The 14,324-nt window shown below is 40.4% G+C and overlaps 1 protein-coding gene across 1 annotated transcript in view; it reads right to left on the bottom strand.

Annotated features, from left to right (window-relative positions):
• The window catches only part of mxd4 (MAX dimerization protein 4), a 33,759-nt gene extending 19,804 nt beyond the window's left edge, over nt 1-13,955 (bottom strand). Inside the window, 5 exon segments of the mRNA XM_028457598.1 lie at nt 8,684-8,702; nt 8,705-8,712; nt 13,134-13,171; nt 13,173-13,234; nt 13,754-13,955. Coding sequence (XP_028313399.1) covers nt 8,684-8,702; nt 8,705-8,712; nt 13,134-13,171; nt 13,173-13,234; nt 13,754-13,817 — 191 coding nt within the window. The 5' untranslated portion in view covers nt 13,818-13,955.
• Between the last annotated feature and the right edge of the window lie 369 nt (nt 13,956-14,324).

The raw sequence follows: 14,324 nt of genomic DNA on the forward strand, positions 1-14,324 counted from the left end.
CAGAGAGAGGCCACGTCACCGAAAGAATGGGCTCTGCATTTTTAGCGAGGATTAAAATCAGGGAGCAGCCAAATTAGTGCATCTCACTGATAGCGGTAGTTTTTAGTAAGCACACGCGTCCTCACTGGGCATGCTTGGGGATTGTCTAGTATTAGATTTGATGGTTTTTGTGTAGTGAAACGATCCCCTGCTGTGAGCAAGGGTCATTATTAAAGTCCTTTTCTCAGTACAGCGAGCGGACGGTGGCGTGAATACAAAACCAGATGTGGAATATATTTTTAGGAGGCTAGCGTGTGAGCAAATCAAAAAACAGGAGAGTTGATAACAGAGAACAGTCTCTCTAGGCTGGAGTCATTTCATCACAATGTGAAATGACAGACCTGTGCACTATTAATTGGCTTTTGCTGCATCTACACATGTTGGATGGACAAGCAGGGACATGTAAAGCCAGCTTAGTAAACACATTCCCCTGAGCTTGGGTTTTATTATGATCTCCGTTAATGATTAACATGCAGGATTCGAGTGACAAGAAGGAGAACCTGTAGGCAAAGGTTGACTCTCTCTACGTTGTGCTATTTACTTTAGACAAAATGTTTTTTTTCAATAAGGTTGGTTGCTGATTAAAGGGTCTGCCTGCGTCTACATAACCATGAGATTAAGAGTGCATTTGTAAAGAGGAGAATTTGAGGAATTTTACTTTGGGGTTTTAAAATGTAGGGCTTGAGGTTTTCCGTGATCCTTTTCCTTTTTTCGATCCTTATTTGAAATTTAGCCTAACATGGCACAGAAATGCCTCACGTACATGTTTTGGGACAATGTCATATATTTACATGGTGTTTTTCTGCTGACTTTTTCTGAATGTCTAAAGAATATGACAAACAGACAAATATGTGCAATTCCGCCCAAAATAGCGTTCAAGTTCTCGCGCATTGTGTTATGTTGGGAGTAGTGACCATGTAATCTTGTGATTGAAAATGAATGTAGAGCTCCTTCCACGTGTTTTCCATGTCTTGTGATGAACAAGCGGTTCAAATTATTATGACTGCATTCAAATCTGAAAAGGCACCAGTACGAAGGCAGTTTGAGCTGTTGGTGTAATGCTACAAATGGTGATAAGTGTATCTGGTGATGCATCGAGGCAGACACATAGCCCCTCCAATCACACAGCTGTGTGGGGTTACTTGAAAAATGTGACGTTCTTTGCTGGTTGGCGGTAACTTAATGTTTCACAAATAAAGTTTTGGGATTATATCGCACATTGTTATAGTGTTTCTGGTTTGTTTTTTGTTCTTCGCACCATCCACCAAGTTAAATTCATTGTATTGCTTTTAAACTGTACTAATAAAACTGTTTCTGATTCTGATTTTGATTTCTGATTCTCTTAGTATTTTTTCCATTTAAACTTGTCGCTAAGAGTCTAGCAGTTTGGCCAATGTCGCTCTAGGGACGTAATATTGTGTGATTTCAGCAGTTTTGTAAATCATCTAAAGCATAATAAATTAATAACAGTAGTTAACTCTATTAACTTTATTAGCATGTTTGGTACAATTTTGGATAGTTTATTAGCCTGTAAAGTCATCTAAACAGGGAAAGGCGAAACGGAAACCAAGCGGAAAACTGTAAAGTGACGTGGAAATGAGTATACCTCTGAGACAGAATTTGGGAAATTAATTTGAAATGGAAAATCTGAGGCCCTAAAAATGCTGGAAACTTGTAAAACACGGTTAACTATGTTTTCTTTTCTGCTTTGTTTGCCTCTTACATTTAAGCCTCACAAACCACAATGGTAAGCTATAAAGTAACATTAAATGACAAAATCCTATCAATCAATACATCATGAAACAATGACTCGTGACTTTCTATTTGTCAAAAGAGACTGCAAAAGCAGACACAATTGCATGCAGATGCAGCAGAAGAGCGATTTCACACAATTTGACTTGTACTTTTCAGGCCTCCATCCATCCATCCATCTGCAAACTCTCCCCCAAAACTGCTTCTCTTTTTTCCAACTCTGTATTCTATGCTCTGCTGACCTGAATTTCAGAAACCTCGGCTGACAGGCATAGCAGCCCCGTCCTACATGGCCTCACGTCCTCCCTGCAGCAACGCTCAAGAATGTCTTCATCTGTTCTTGCTCCGGCACACATGAAACCATGAATGGTTTTTGGTCGACCTGTTCCTCTTGCTGCTTTTCTCCCTCATTTTAATGGCTTTTTGTTAGGTTGTGCCGCCCACCCCAAACCTACAAACACACCTTGTTAAAATAATCCACTGCTGTTGTTTTTACAAGCATCAGCTGTTTTGTAGCAGTGCATGAGGTTTTACTGCCCAGTGCCCAGCAGCAACTTGATTTTTCATGCTTTGCACTCCGGAGAATACACCCGTTTGCTTCTCAGCATAATTAAAATTGGGATAAAACTCCTCACAACTGAATGACCAATTTACAAAATGCATAGTTTGGCAGTGATGAGTTTAATTATATAATTATTTGCAGCAGCTACAACACAAAATGAGTCAACAAAATGACTGTATGCCACGTGTAGGTAACACAAATGTGTAAAATGTATGCTTGTTCATGTTGATCTTGTTGGGTTCTTTCTTTTTTACTATGGACTTTATATTATGTTAAGCACACTGAGATGACTTTGTTATAAAATAGACTGTTGCTCATGTCTGGTGTAGTAAGACATCTAGCTGTGAAACAAGACAATAGATTTTCCAAAGGGGTTGACCTAGCAAAGCTGATGTTGTTAACTATTCAACATAGTCCTCACAAATCTGAAACTCCACACAAATATGAGAGTAAGTCAGGAGTTACGTACACGGTGCAACACTAATGACATGCTTTTGTGCAACAGAATCAGCTTTTCTTCACTTTCCCTCACGAGAAACCAGAGAATTTCTACAGCAACGTTAAAACTAAGAAAAAGGACGTGTGTAAAAAAACAAATAGAGTATTCATGAAACGTGATTTGTTGTAACACACGCCCTACATTTCACTTCAAAGTAGAATTGAACACATTTAAGGACTTGTTGAAAACCTCAGAGTACTCTAATAACTCAGTATTATTCAAGATTTATTTCTGTGTCTTTCTTTCATACAATCTAAAACAGTAAGAAACCAGGAAAATGGAGATTGCGAGAAATGTTCTTTTGAACAGGTAAACAAAAACAAAAAAAGACTAGATCTACGCCTTAAAAAGGAAAAACTGACACAGTTTCATCAATTTGTAAAGAGGACTAAGACCCTCTGTGAGATGTGAGCCCCCATCCTCCTCCTCCTCCTCCTAACCTCCTCCTCCTCCTCCTCCTCTCCTCGCCTCAGATTTCTGCTGACTCAGAATTTTTCAGTGGGTGAAAGGGTCATCCAGCAAGAAGAGTAGAAGAAAAAAATAGTAGAATAACCAAAAAAAACAGATGTGTTCTCTGGAAAGAAAGGAGAGCGAAAGAACCAAACTGAAAGCTCTCCGTTCCATCGACCGGCTCAAAAGCCATAACTCAAATAGCTTGATGAATTTCTTTACACATGGCCCGCACACAGAAACACCTTTGTGTACAAAGGCACACACAGACGGGCTTCAATTGAAGCAAGAGAACGCCTCGCAAAAAGGAGTTGGGCGTCCAAGGAAAGCTGGATAAGTCATCCATCACAGCTGGGAGTAGAAGACACACACAGAGAGTAAATTTAATTAGGGAGAAGCTTAGACCATGACAGACCAAGTGCCATGAGGTGCGTGTAGATTTAAAGCCGAGTTCAATAGGTGCTGCACAGTTGCTGAACATCTTCCGCAGGAGGATATAAACTGTAAGACAATACTCTTTGTTGAATCCAATCGGCGCGCTTTGGCCATTGCTTTAATCTGCGTGAGTGATCTCTAAAATGAAATTGAGAACACTCAATAGCCTGTGGGCGGTGGGAGTTAAAAATAGCACGGTAAATCTTTCTTTCAATTGAGGGGAAGCAACATCAACATAGTAGACACATAGCATTACATTACTGGACTCAGGTTTCCTGTTAATAGGTGATATGTGGGAAGCCAAAGCATCAGCAGTGCAGTGCAGACTATCTTGGGGTTTGTTTACAAGGAAACTTATGACATGCAGCAAAATAGGCAAAATCAAAACTGATTGACTGGTTGATTGATTGCCAAAGGTGACAAACCACAGAAGAATTTTGAGTTTTTAAACTTAACAGCATAGAGCTCTGCTGAGGAGAGAGTGAAAAGGCTTTAAGCAGAGCTGTCTCAGATACACTGCAGCAGATAAGAAGGCTATGCTACGACGGTCGACCCTGTGACTCCACGCCCACCCGGCAGACAACTCATAACAAGAGGACACAAATATATGCACGATGAGCCCAGAACAGCTGCTGTGTCAGGGCTCAGCAGCCAGTTCAGCGAGAGGCAGTGAGCAAGCTAAGGGATCTCTGAGCAGCAGCTACAGAAACAAACATCCAGCATATGATAGAAAAGACTATTTGTTTGATCCTTTTCATAATTGTAAAACTGTCACAAAATTCTACGAATACTATTTAACTGCAGATCGTGACTTTAACATTTATTTGACAATCAAAAACACCATCATTTGACAATGCCTGGTGATAAGCCACACCCACTTCCTTACTTTTTGTAAGAAAGTAGGTATGGTAATGCCGCCGTTTCTGCTCACGTCCTCGTTTCGAAGGAAATCAGAGCCGTACAGAAAGAACGTCATATCTCCTACGCCAAGCAGTGTCAAAACAAACATGGCATCTGCTTTGTTTTGAAAGAGCTGGATATAGTGTTAAAACCACAACAAGAAGAGGCTATAAAACTGTAAGTCTTTACCATACTGCACACTATTTTCCTCCGTTTAGGGAAAAATATCTACGCTTGTTGTGCTTTTGTCGTCACGTCCGCTCTTCGTTTGATTGGTTACGTGTGTTTGTCCCACCCCACAATTCAAACGCCTCGATTAAAGGTCCCATATCATGCTATTTTTCACCCATCTCCATTTGTTCTAAGAACCCCAAAAACGTAGTATCTGAGGTTTATTTTCCCAAACTCGCCTGTTTTTTAGAGTTTTGGCCTCTGAAAAGTCACTTTCTGAACAACTCTACACAAACAGTCTGATTGAGTGAGTGGGCGTGTCTATAGACGGGACACTGACTTCCTCCTCCCCGCACGGTGACATAGGGCCAGGGGACGGCCCGCCCTCCTCCCACCCACTCCGTAGCCGAGCTCATGCTGCTTTATAAACATAAGACAGAGCGTGGGGGCGGGGCGTTCCCGGTACATACATAGACTGCAGAAAATACATACATAGCACTGCACGAAGGATGCTGAAATGTTCACCTTCGTGGGCGTGTCTGTTTACATGTCAATCACGGCAGAGAGCTTCCTGGAGGCGCGGCTTCTCCAGCTCAGTTGCAGCGTCAAATTCATCATCAAAGTGGGAGCGTGTCATCAAATTGGAGCGAGGTGTTTGGGCTCACCCTGCAGTAAGAAGGAGGGAAATCACCCTCTAACTAACGACTGAGGGAATCAATGAAAAAAAACACTTTGGGCATGTGTATGAAGCCCATATAGCACTTTATCATGTTTAAAGCATAGAAAAGTTGATTTAGCTTAACATGGGCCCTTTAAAGTACACGGTGTGGATGATGATGGAGGGAAATTATCTTGTATTTGCTCCCAGATTATAATAGGAATTGTGTCTATTTAGCTTAACATGGGCCCTTTAACAATTGAATAATACAAAGAGATGGGATGGATTCCAGGCTGTAATTTGACATTCATGACAACGAGATATGAGAGCTAGCATCTGAAGATATCATATATCGTAAAGATTCTTTTTGGATAATTTCAAAGATAAGTTTACGTTAAATGCATTAGGAAGTTGGAGGTATGAAAAGTTATTCTGTATGAAACATCAATAAGTATCAATATAGCATGATAAGCAGCAAAGTGGGACTTTTCCCTGGATGATGGTACGATGGTTTCACCTACTATTAAAAAAGCACTAGTAACCAAACCAAAAATAATTTGAACCAAGGACACTGTCAAAAGTGTCCGTCTGACCTTCACACAACTCCTCCTTCATATTATTGCAACGAGTACAAACACAAGGTTGTGTCTGAATATAACTTTAGGCGATAATGGGCTGTGTTCACAGTGGTGCATCTTTTCGCAAAGAGGCAATCAAACTAAATGTTCATTAGCCACCTCATCTGCCTCATGAACAGGGAGTGATATAATTTCCAAATACAGCATGTGAGCAACCACAGCGTGAGTCAGGAATCAAACAGCAGCCCCTCCCTGTCGAGGGACAGTTTAAAGGTGATGCATAGGAGGGATGAAGCTTCGACTAGATCCAAGATTCAATAAACTGGTTAAACAGTCCAGATGATAGCTTTTGGTTTCCTTATGAATTGGTGACGTGACTATAGATAGTAATGTTTTTTTTTCTTTTGTTTTTGTAGTTAAATATAAATTTGGTTATAACAATAATTCTGAGAATATGTAAAACAGTAGTAATGAATCACAAACAATGATGTTAGTCTAAAACCAGCTGAATTTGTTCATCCATTCAACTTTTAATGCTGCTTTATCCTGGACAGCGACGCAGTGATCTGCTGATGCTTACCCAGCTGACGTGAGGCATGGATGCCAGTCTGTCACTGGACTGTCTGTCTATTCACAGCTGCGTCCAATAGAGAGAATCCAAATAACCTGACATACACCACTTTTAGTATTTATTCCTTAGTTTTTAATGTGTTAGCCTTTCTGCTTTACAGTGTAAGCCGTCCCAGCTTATCATAGATCTATTTTTTACACTGTGTTCTTGCACTGCTGATGTCCTTTCTATGAATTAGGTTAGATCAGTGGTTGCCAAACTTTTTCTGTCCCCATCCTTGCAGCAGAATTTCAACAAAATGATAAAAAAAAAAAAATATTTGAAAACAAATACAATTTTGACTATTCTTCATCAAAATCCCCTGTCATGGCGTCACGACTCCCAGTTTGGGAACCACTGGGTTAGATCATCTCATTCTTTTCTCCTAATTTTATAATTCATTCATCATTAACTTGCACTGCTTAGTGGCTAAAATGTTTTTCTTTAACAGTCAACGTTTGAACGCCAGGGTTAACACCTGCTTGTTAATAACTGGGTAATTTCGAGCAAACAGGTTTGGACAGGGACGTAAGAATGAAGTGTGCTGCAAAGTGTTACTGTGCAGTTTGACATCACCAATAAGCAGGTTGGGACAAAAAAAAAAAAAAAGAAGAAGTTCCAGGAGCTAAAAAAGAGACGCAGTGTAAAAGTAGAAGGGACAGATAGTGGACGCTGCAATGTGGTGGTGAGATGGAATACATTGTGCGCACTGAAACAGCTTGTTTAACTTCAAATACACATATAGTCACAATGATGTAGTGTACGTACAAACTACTTCTTTTTTTTTCACAACTTTGTTTCTACAAAGAAGACAAAAGGAAGTGAGTAATCTTATGATGCAAAGGTTTACTGCCACATGTCATTCTGACTGGACTGGACGTCACATCGCCGGTAAGAAGGCGCGGCCGTCAGCAAGCAGGAGGTTAACCACTGGATTTCGACACCTGCAGTGGAATTAGCTCAGGCCTCGCGTGTCGCGGGTCAGGGAGGAATATGCCCTTGCATGTTTCCTTCTACACTACAGACACCCATTACTCACTTATAGACACATGACTGGTAAAATCCCAACCCTTCAGTGTGTGTGACTGCCAGTAATACACTGACACACCCTTTTCTGCCACGACTCACATGCTGTTGGTCGCATGATCAGACATCTCCTGAACCTTCTTTACAACAGTGTAGTAGTCCCACGGGAACCAGAAACTGGAGAATATTAGAGAGTTCTAAAAACAGCAAAACCTGTACACTTTGATACATATCTACTTTTTCACTCATTAAATGTGAATATCATTTAATGATTGCATGTTATGGTAATGTACCGGTATATAGTGTTGCTGAGTAGTATTATAGGGTGTGTTATATGTCATTCATCAATCTTGGAGAGCACCTTAATTTCATTGTATATCTTGTACAATGACAATACAAGCTTCTATTCTATTCTATTCTATTCTATAATATCTATTAGGAACTTGCACATTAGAGTTATCAAAGACACCTTACAAGGTTTCACGCCCTTCTTCCATTGGAGAGCAGTGTGATGGTATTATTATGAGAAACGTGACTGGCAAGATGTAGTTAGTCACTGTTGGTCTGGCTGGGCAGGATTACCACCTTACTGACACGTTTTTTATACCACAAGACAAGTTTAATCCCTGAAACCTGAGGCTGATCTAACAGACAAGCTGCCCTTTAAAATCCGCTTCACACATTTTCAGGCGTAAGGAATTAATTTAGCTCTGTCTCTTTGAAGATAGCATCCACTCCAACTGTGCGTACTGGTGTTTCTGGCTGATAGGGAAGTATCTGAACATTTACCTGGAGCTTTGAATCCTTGACTGGTTATGTTAAAAAAACACACACACACACAAACAAAAATCACACACATTGGAGAGAAGAAGAAGAAGAAGAAGAAGACGAAGAAGAAGAAGAAGAAGAAGACAGTAAGAGAAGAAGAAAGAAGAAGAAGAAGAAGAAGAAGAAGAAGAAGAAAAGAAAAAAAACACAGTGTTTAATGTACAGTTCACCTTACCTATGTTTCTCCAGCTCATGTGCGACGATCTGAAATGACAAAAGCAAAGTGATGAGTGTCGAAAAGTGCGATGCAATGTTGTGCGAGAGACATGTCAGGAAAGGTTTTGATCTCAAGTTGGGATGAAATTCTCACTTGACACAAATGAGAAACAGTCAAAAAAAGTATGTGTCAAGAGATCAAAGAAAGGCCTATAGGTCCTTGTTTCTGCACTGCTTTGATGTGGATTGAGGGTTTTAGAATGCTGTGGTTTAACATAATAAAGTTTCATGAATGGAATGCAGATTTTTTTTTTTTTTGAACACTCTAAAAACACTGACGAGGTGGATTAAGGTTCCCAAACATGTAGAAGCTAGGTCACAAATATGGGAATCTGAGACGAATACAAGTTGAATTTTAGAGTCTTACTGAAAAGCCTCGAGCAGAGGGTGAATAGAACACAAGAGAAGGGGAGAGAGAGAGGGAGAGAAAAGGGAGGGAGGATGGGGTGACACTGCACAACACCCCATCTCTGTCCCTGCCTGCCCCCAAACACACACACACACACACACACACACACACACACACACACACTCTGGTGCTGTCATAGGCTGAACTGATCAGCAGCAGTAGACACGACGGGATAAAAACACACTCAGACGTCTGGAAGGCCTCAACGCTGCAGAACTCCTCAGCATGTGGGCTTTTTCAAGAAGATTCCCTATTATGATGGGCAGCCGGGAGCGGGGAAGGCTTGTGAAACAGGGCCTCTGTTCATTCGGCCATCATGGATACCACGGCAATAAAAACAAATAACAGCTAACAACAAAAGCCCAGACAGACAAGCAGCCTTTTCACATTTTCCACTGTTTAGAGCTCTCGTGCTCGTGAAGCAGCAGTTCCCACAGCTGTGTACCAAAGAAGCACTTGTGTGTCTCCAAATAAAGGTCACAGCTTGTTAAGTTTTTATGTAAAGATGTGGTTTTCGTAAAATCTTTGTAAATTATAAAACGCCAATTACTGATTCGTTTCTTTCAAGAGGAAGTTTTATACTTCAAAAAGAGAAATTTTAAAAAATAGGGGGGGAAACCCAAGTCAAAGCAAAGGGCACAGGCAGGAAGTCATGGGAGCAAGGGAATGCTCCTAAACCTGTACTAACAGCAAGTGAACACACACCTATACGTGTTCTGAAGAAGCTAGTGTGACATGCAAGTCTCTGTAATCTTTAAGTAACTTTTAAACGAAATAAAACTGGAATATCTCACCCGGTCGGCTCTCCAACTAATGAGCAGTGGTTCTTTAGGACACTAGAACGTTTTTCCCCTCTTGACATTTTATGTTCTAGCATTGTTTTGCATCACATTAGAAATTATGAAGTAAATTTAACATCAGCCCTCAAGTCAACAAGCAACCTGAAATAAACCCATAGACCTGCCCTAAATATTGCACTATTACACAACCTGCTCGTGTTTGTTAGAGACGTTCAAAGTTATAGCAGCGGTTGTCGGGTGTACAAAAGGCAGTATTGTGCCTTATGACTAAAAAGCCAGCTTTAGTTTCAGTTCAAACATAGACAAACATTTTTACCCCATTTACACCCAGTAACCCACACCCAAGCTACAGCTGAAAAAAGCTTCTGGAGCGGAGAACTTAGAGCAGAGGGAAAAGGCGAAAAGGTCTGTTTCTGCCATCACACCCACCTTTCACATTCACCAACGTGTTACAATGTGGACTTAAAGAACGTGTTTGTTTGTAACACAAGCCATCAAACACTCCTAAATATTTTATGAAGAGTTTAGTAATTGTGATTATACGTATGTTGTACATACATTGATTGTAAACCCTACAGAATAAAACTAATGTTCTCAGGAATTTTTTTTTTAAACTATCTGGCGACATGTCAGCAGAATACTTGAGCTTACCCCCAAAAAAGTGTATTTCTTGTAAATCACAGCCTGTTACTAACAAGTTCAGTAGCTTCACACCTGGAGGAACTATCACAGCACCTAGTCAAAAGACCCCACAGCGCATGCCAGTTAGGGCAGGTCCCACCATGGTTCCATCAAACTAAACTCCCACATTGTCATAAATCCAAGAGAGCCAGTGACTAACTTCATAGAAAACAATGTCAAGCCATATGATATTGGGACATAAAACATGTTAAAAGCAAATTGACAAAATAAATTAAATAATACAAATATAGACCACTATTATTCAAGAAGCAAATAGATATAATTTGGAGAGTATTTAAACGTTATCTTAAAAATACCACAGTCGGTTGTTGTGTCAAACATTCAAGTCTGAACAGAAACTGAAACCATGTTGTGTGAACTAAGATTTAGCTACCAACAACGAGCCCTAACATCAGGATCATGTGCCAAGTTCACATTTTACAGATAATAATGTGATGCACTCTGTCTATTCTTCTCATTCCTTCCAATCAGAGCTAACATCTACTTCTTCATCAGCATTTTTGACTATAGTTGCTTCAATATTGGATTTGACCACATGATGTAACCATTTCTTCCATGTACATCAGTGAGCAACTAACGATGCTGTCATTTCTTCACAGCCTCCCTTAATTGCAACACTAGTTGTTTTTTTTGGGTTTTTTTTTAGAGATAATGACCTTTGCAGACAGCATGAAGCTGCAGCCATCACAATTTGGCCTGTATCTGTATCTATTCACATCTATTCTGCACCTCTGAGGGAAAAACATGTCGGCTATGTATGGGGTAATGTTAATGTCAAAGGTTTTCACAGTTGCATTTGTCGATTTTATTACTGTGAACGCGAATCTTATTCCTGTGGATATGAATCCGACACGATAAATCACTGTGGAAAATGACGTCACGAGGTTACAGGCATTATGTGTCGATTAAAGAATCTGCCAGGCAAATACTACGTATCAGCTTTCAAGCAGTGGGGGCGATAATGCATCAAAATGCTGGATGTAAACCGCTGTTTAACACGAGATGCAGAAGATGAATTGGGTCACTCACTGCGCCAAAATGTCACACAACACGGCAAGTAAACAAAATCTGGCTAAGTGAATCTCTCTACTTTGTTGTCCCATGCTTTTAGTACAATATTATAGCAAAAAAAAAAACAAAATGAGATGAAATCATAGTTTTTATCTGTTACAAACGGCGGTTGGCAACCAACCAGCATTTTGATGCATTACTGACACCACTGGCTGAAAACTTGAGATTGCAGTATTGGCATATTGCAGATCTTCCTTCGACACATAATGCCTGTGACTTTGTGACGTAAATTTAACAGTAATTCATCGTGTCGCAATGAGATTCATATCACTGCGGTTCGGTTGCACGAATTTACGGGTGCGCAGACAAAACTTTTGATCAGTAACCTTACCCAATAGATACAGTGTGTTACAGTACATTTTTAAATCAAAGTTAAAGGCACTCTTTTTCTCTACTGCGTATGATCGAGAGGGGGATTTTTGGTCATGTTGATGATGTCATGTGTTTGTTGATGATTTTAATTGGATTTTTACTGATGACTTTTAAGCTGCTGAATGTTTTCTGTTGCACTTGTGGATCATGTAAAGCACATTGAGTTTGCCTTGTGTAAGAAATGTGCTATAACAAATACATTTGCCTTGCCTTGCCTATAACTTACATACACAAACTACATTTAATAATAACAATGCATCAATTTTATATAGCGCTTTTTTTTGGACACTCAAAGTTGCTTTAGAGCAATAAGGGATTATTCTTTCACTCCACACTTAGTGATGGTAAGCTACTGTTGTGGCCAAAGTGCACCCATCGGCCCCTCCCACCACCACCAACACTCACTCACACACTACATTCATACTAGGCAATGTGGGTTAAAGTGCCTTGCCATCCACCTACTAACCAGGACCAGACCTGCTTAGCTTCCGAGATCTAACGGGATCGGGCAAACGACAGGCTGGTAGGGCCACATTGGTCTGTTGACGTTACATACATAGAAAGGACATAGAAAAAGAGAAGAAGAAGAAGAGAAGAAGAAGAAGAAGAAGAAGAAGAAAGAAGAAGAAGAAGAAGAAACAGAAGAAGAAGAAGAAAGAAAGAAGAAGAGAAGAAGAAGAGAGAAGAAGAGAAGAAGAAGACGAAGAATGCAATATGATCAAAAGTTGGGGGGGGGCTTGACCGTTTTTTGACTGTGCAGGATGTGACAGCACTGTTTGTGGAGCTTTAACTGCACCCTTGAGGCAGGTTGCAGAATGGTTTAAAATGCATGTGTTTTGTTTGTCAACGCAGAGAGAGAGAGAGAGAGGACGAGAGAGAGAGGACTGATATGAGATAGAGAGAGAGAGAGAGAGAGAGAGAGTTGACAGTGTAGCGTGGCAGTGTTTATGTGGAGAGACCAAAACAGAAGCTGCTGCTGGGTTGGGCTGCATGAAAACCACCCCCTACTCGTTCACCGAGCTGACACACATGTCAATAAAGAGGGTCATATTTACCTATTGTTCTGAGTTTTTCTGGAAATCGGCGAGGCTTTTCGTTTTCTTTCGGGAGAACTCGCTGCTGTATGGTAAAACAGATGCATAACCGTGCTCTGCCCCTATTAACACAGAAAACAGAGATACTGCTCACCTTGTGTGAAGTCTATCTCTATTAATCAATCACATCAATAGGATAGATATGCTATTATAGATAGTCACCTATCTGTTATCACCTGAGGACCATTCTCTGCACACACACACACATATATGTGTATATATATATATATATGATGTTTAATGCTGCATTATTACCATTTCGGGCATTATAATAATAGGCACCATATTTTGAATGTCACTCTTGTTTGTTCGCTTCCACACATGTTTTAATGTGTGTTAGGAGAAATGCAGAATGCTGTCAGCACCAAACATTGCCCTGTGTTATAAACACATATCAGAAGTGCATTACACTGAGCTGTTATCCTCTCCAGCACGTAACACACTAAAACTCTAGCAGGCTCCAATCGTTCGGATCCATGCTACCAAGAGTGACATCAACTGAAAACTAAAGTTAAATAGGCGTTTACAGAGTCACAACAGTAACATTAAAGCTGTAAAGTTGTCAGTGTGGTGGTGAATACCTCTGTCTCTTCTCTCCAAGTACTCTGCAGCCTCCAGCAGAATTAAAAGGGAATTAAGTTCCATTTCGTTGTTGTCTTGATATTTAAAAAAAAAAAAAATAGAAATAGGCTATTTACACTAATTTACAGGTCATGGAAGGTTGGAATGTAAATGTAAAAACAGTTTCAGATCACTGTATTAACGCAGATACGTTCACTTCAGAGTCTTGTCGACTCCAAACTACAGTATCAACAGCACCTACCGAAAACTCAGGCAGGAGAATGACCTCTCCGCTGTCCAATAGGAACACTTGATGGGCGGGTTCACACTGTAGCTTCAACCAATAATTCTGTTAAACACCAAAAGGCGCGACTTGATTGGCTAAAGGGTGAAATGTCATCAGGGACATGCCCTAGCAACAGCCTAAGTGACCCGCCATGGAGTTTCTGATTGGTTATGTACAGATGCAAGAAGCGTTTTATTGGCTGAGCGGAATTCAGGGCGTGTACTGTTGTTGAACTCGAGTCTTGTTTAGGTAACCAACACAGATTAGCGTGGAAAACAGATGAGAACGAGGGAACAGTTAACATT

This window comes from Gouania willdenowi, chromosome 1 (assembly GCF_900634775.1).
Source record: "Gouania willdenowi chromosome 1, fGouWil2.1, whole genome shotgun sequence".
In the NCBI taxonomy this organism is placed as follows: Eukaryota; Metazoa; Chordata; class Actinopteri; order Blenniiformes; family Gobiesocidae; genus Gouania; species Gouania willdenowi.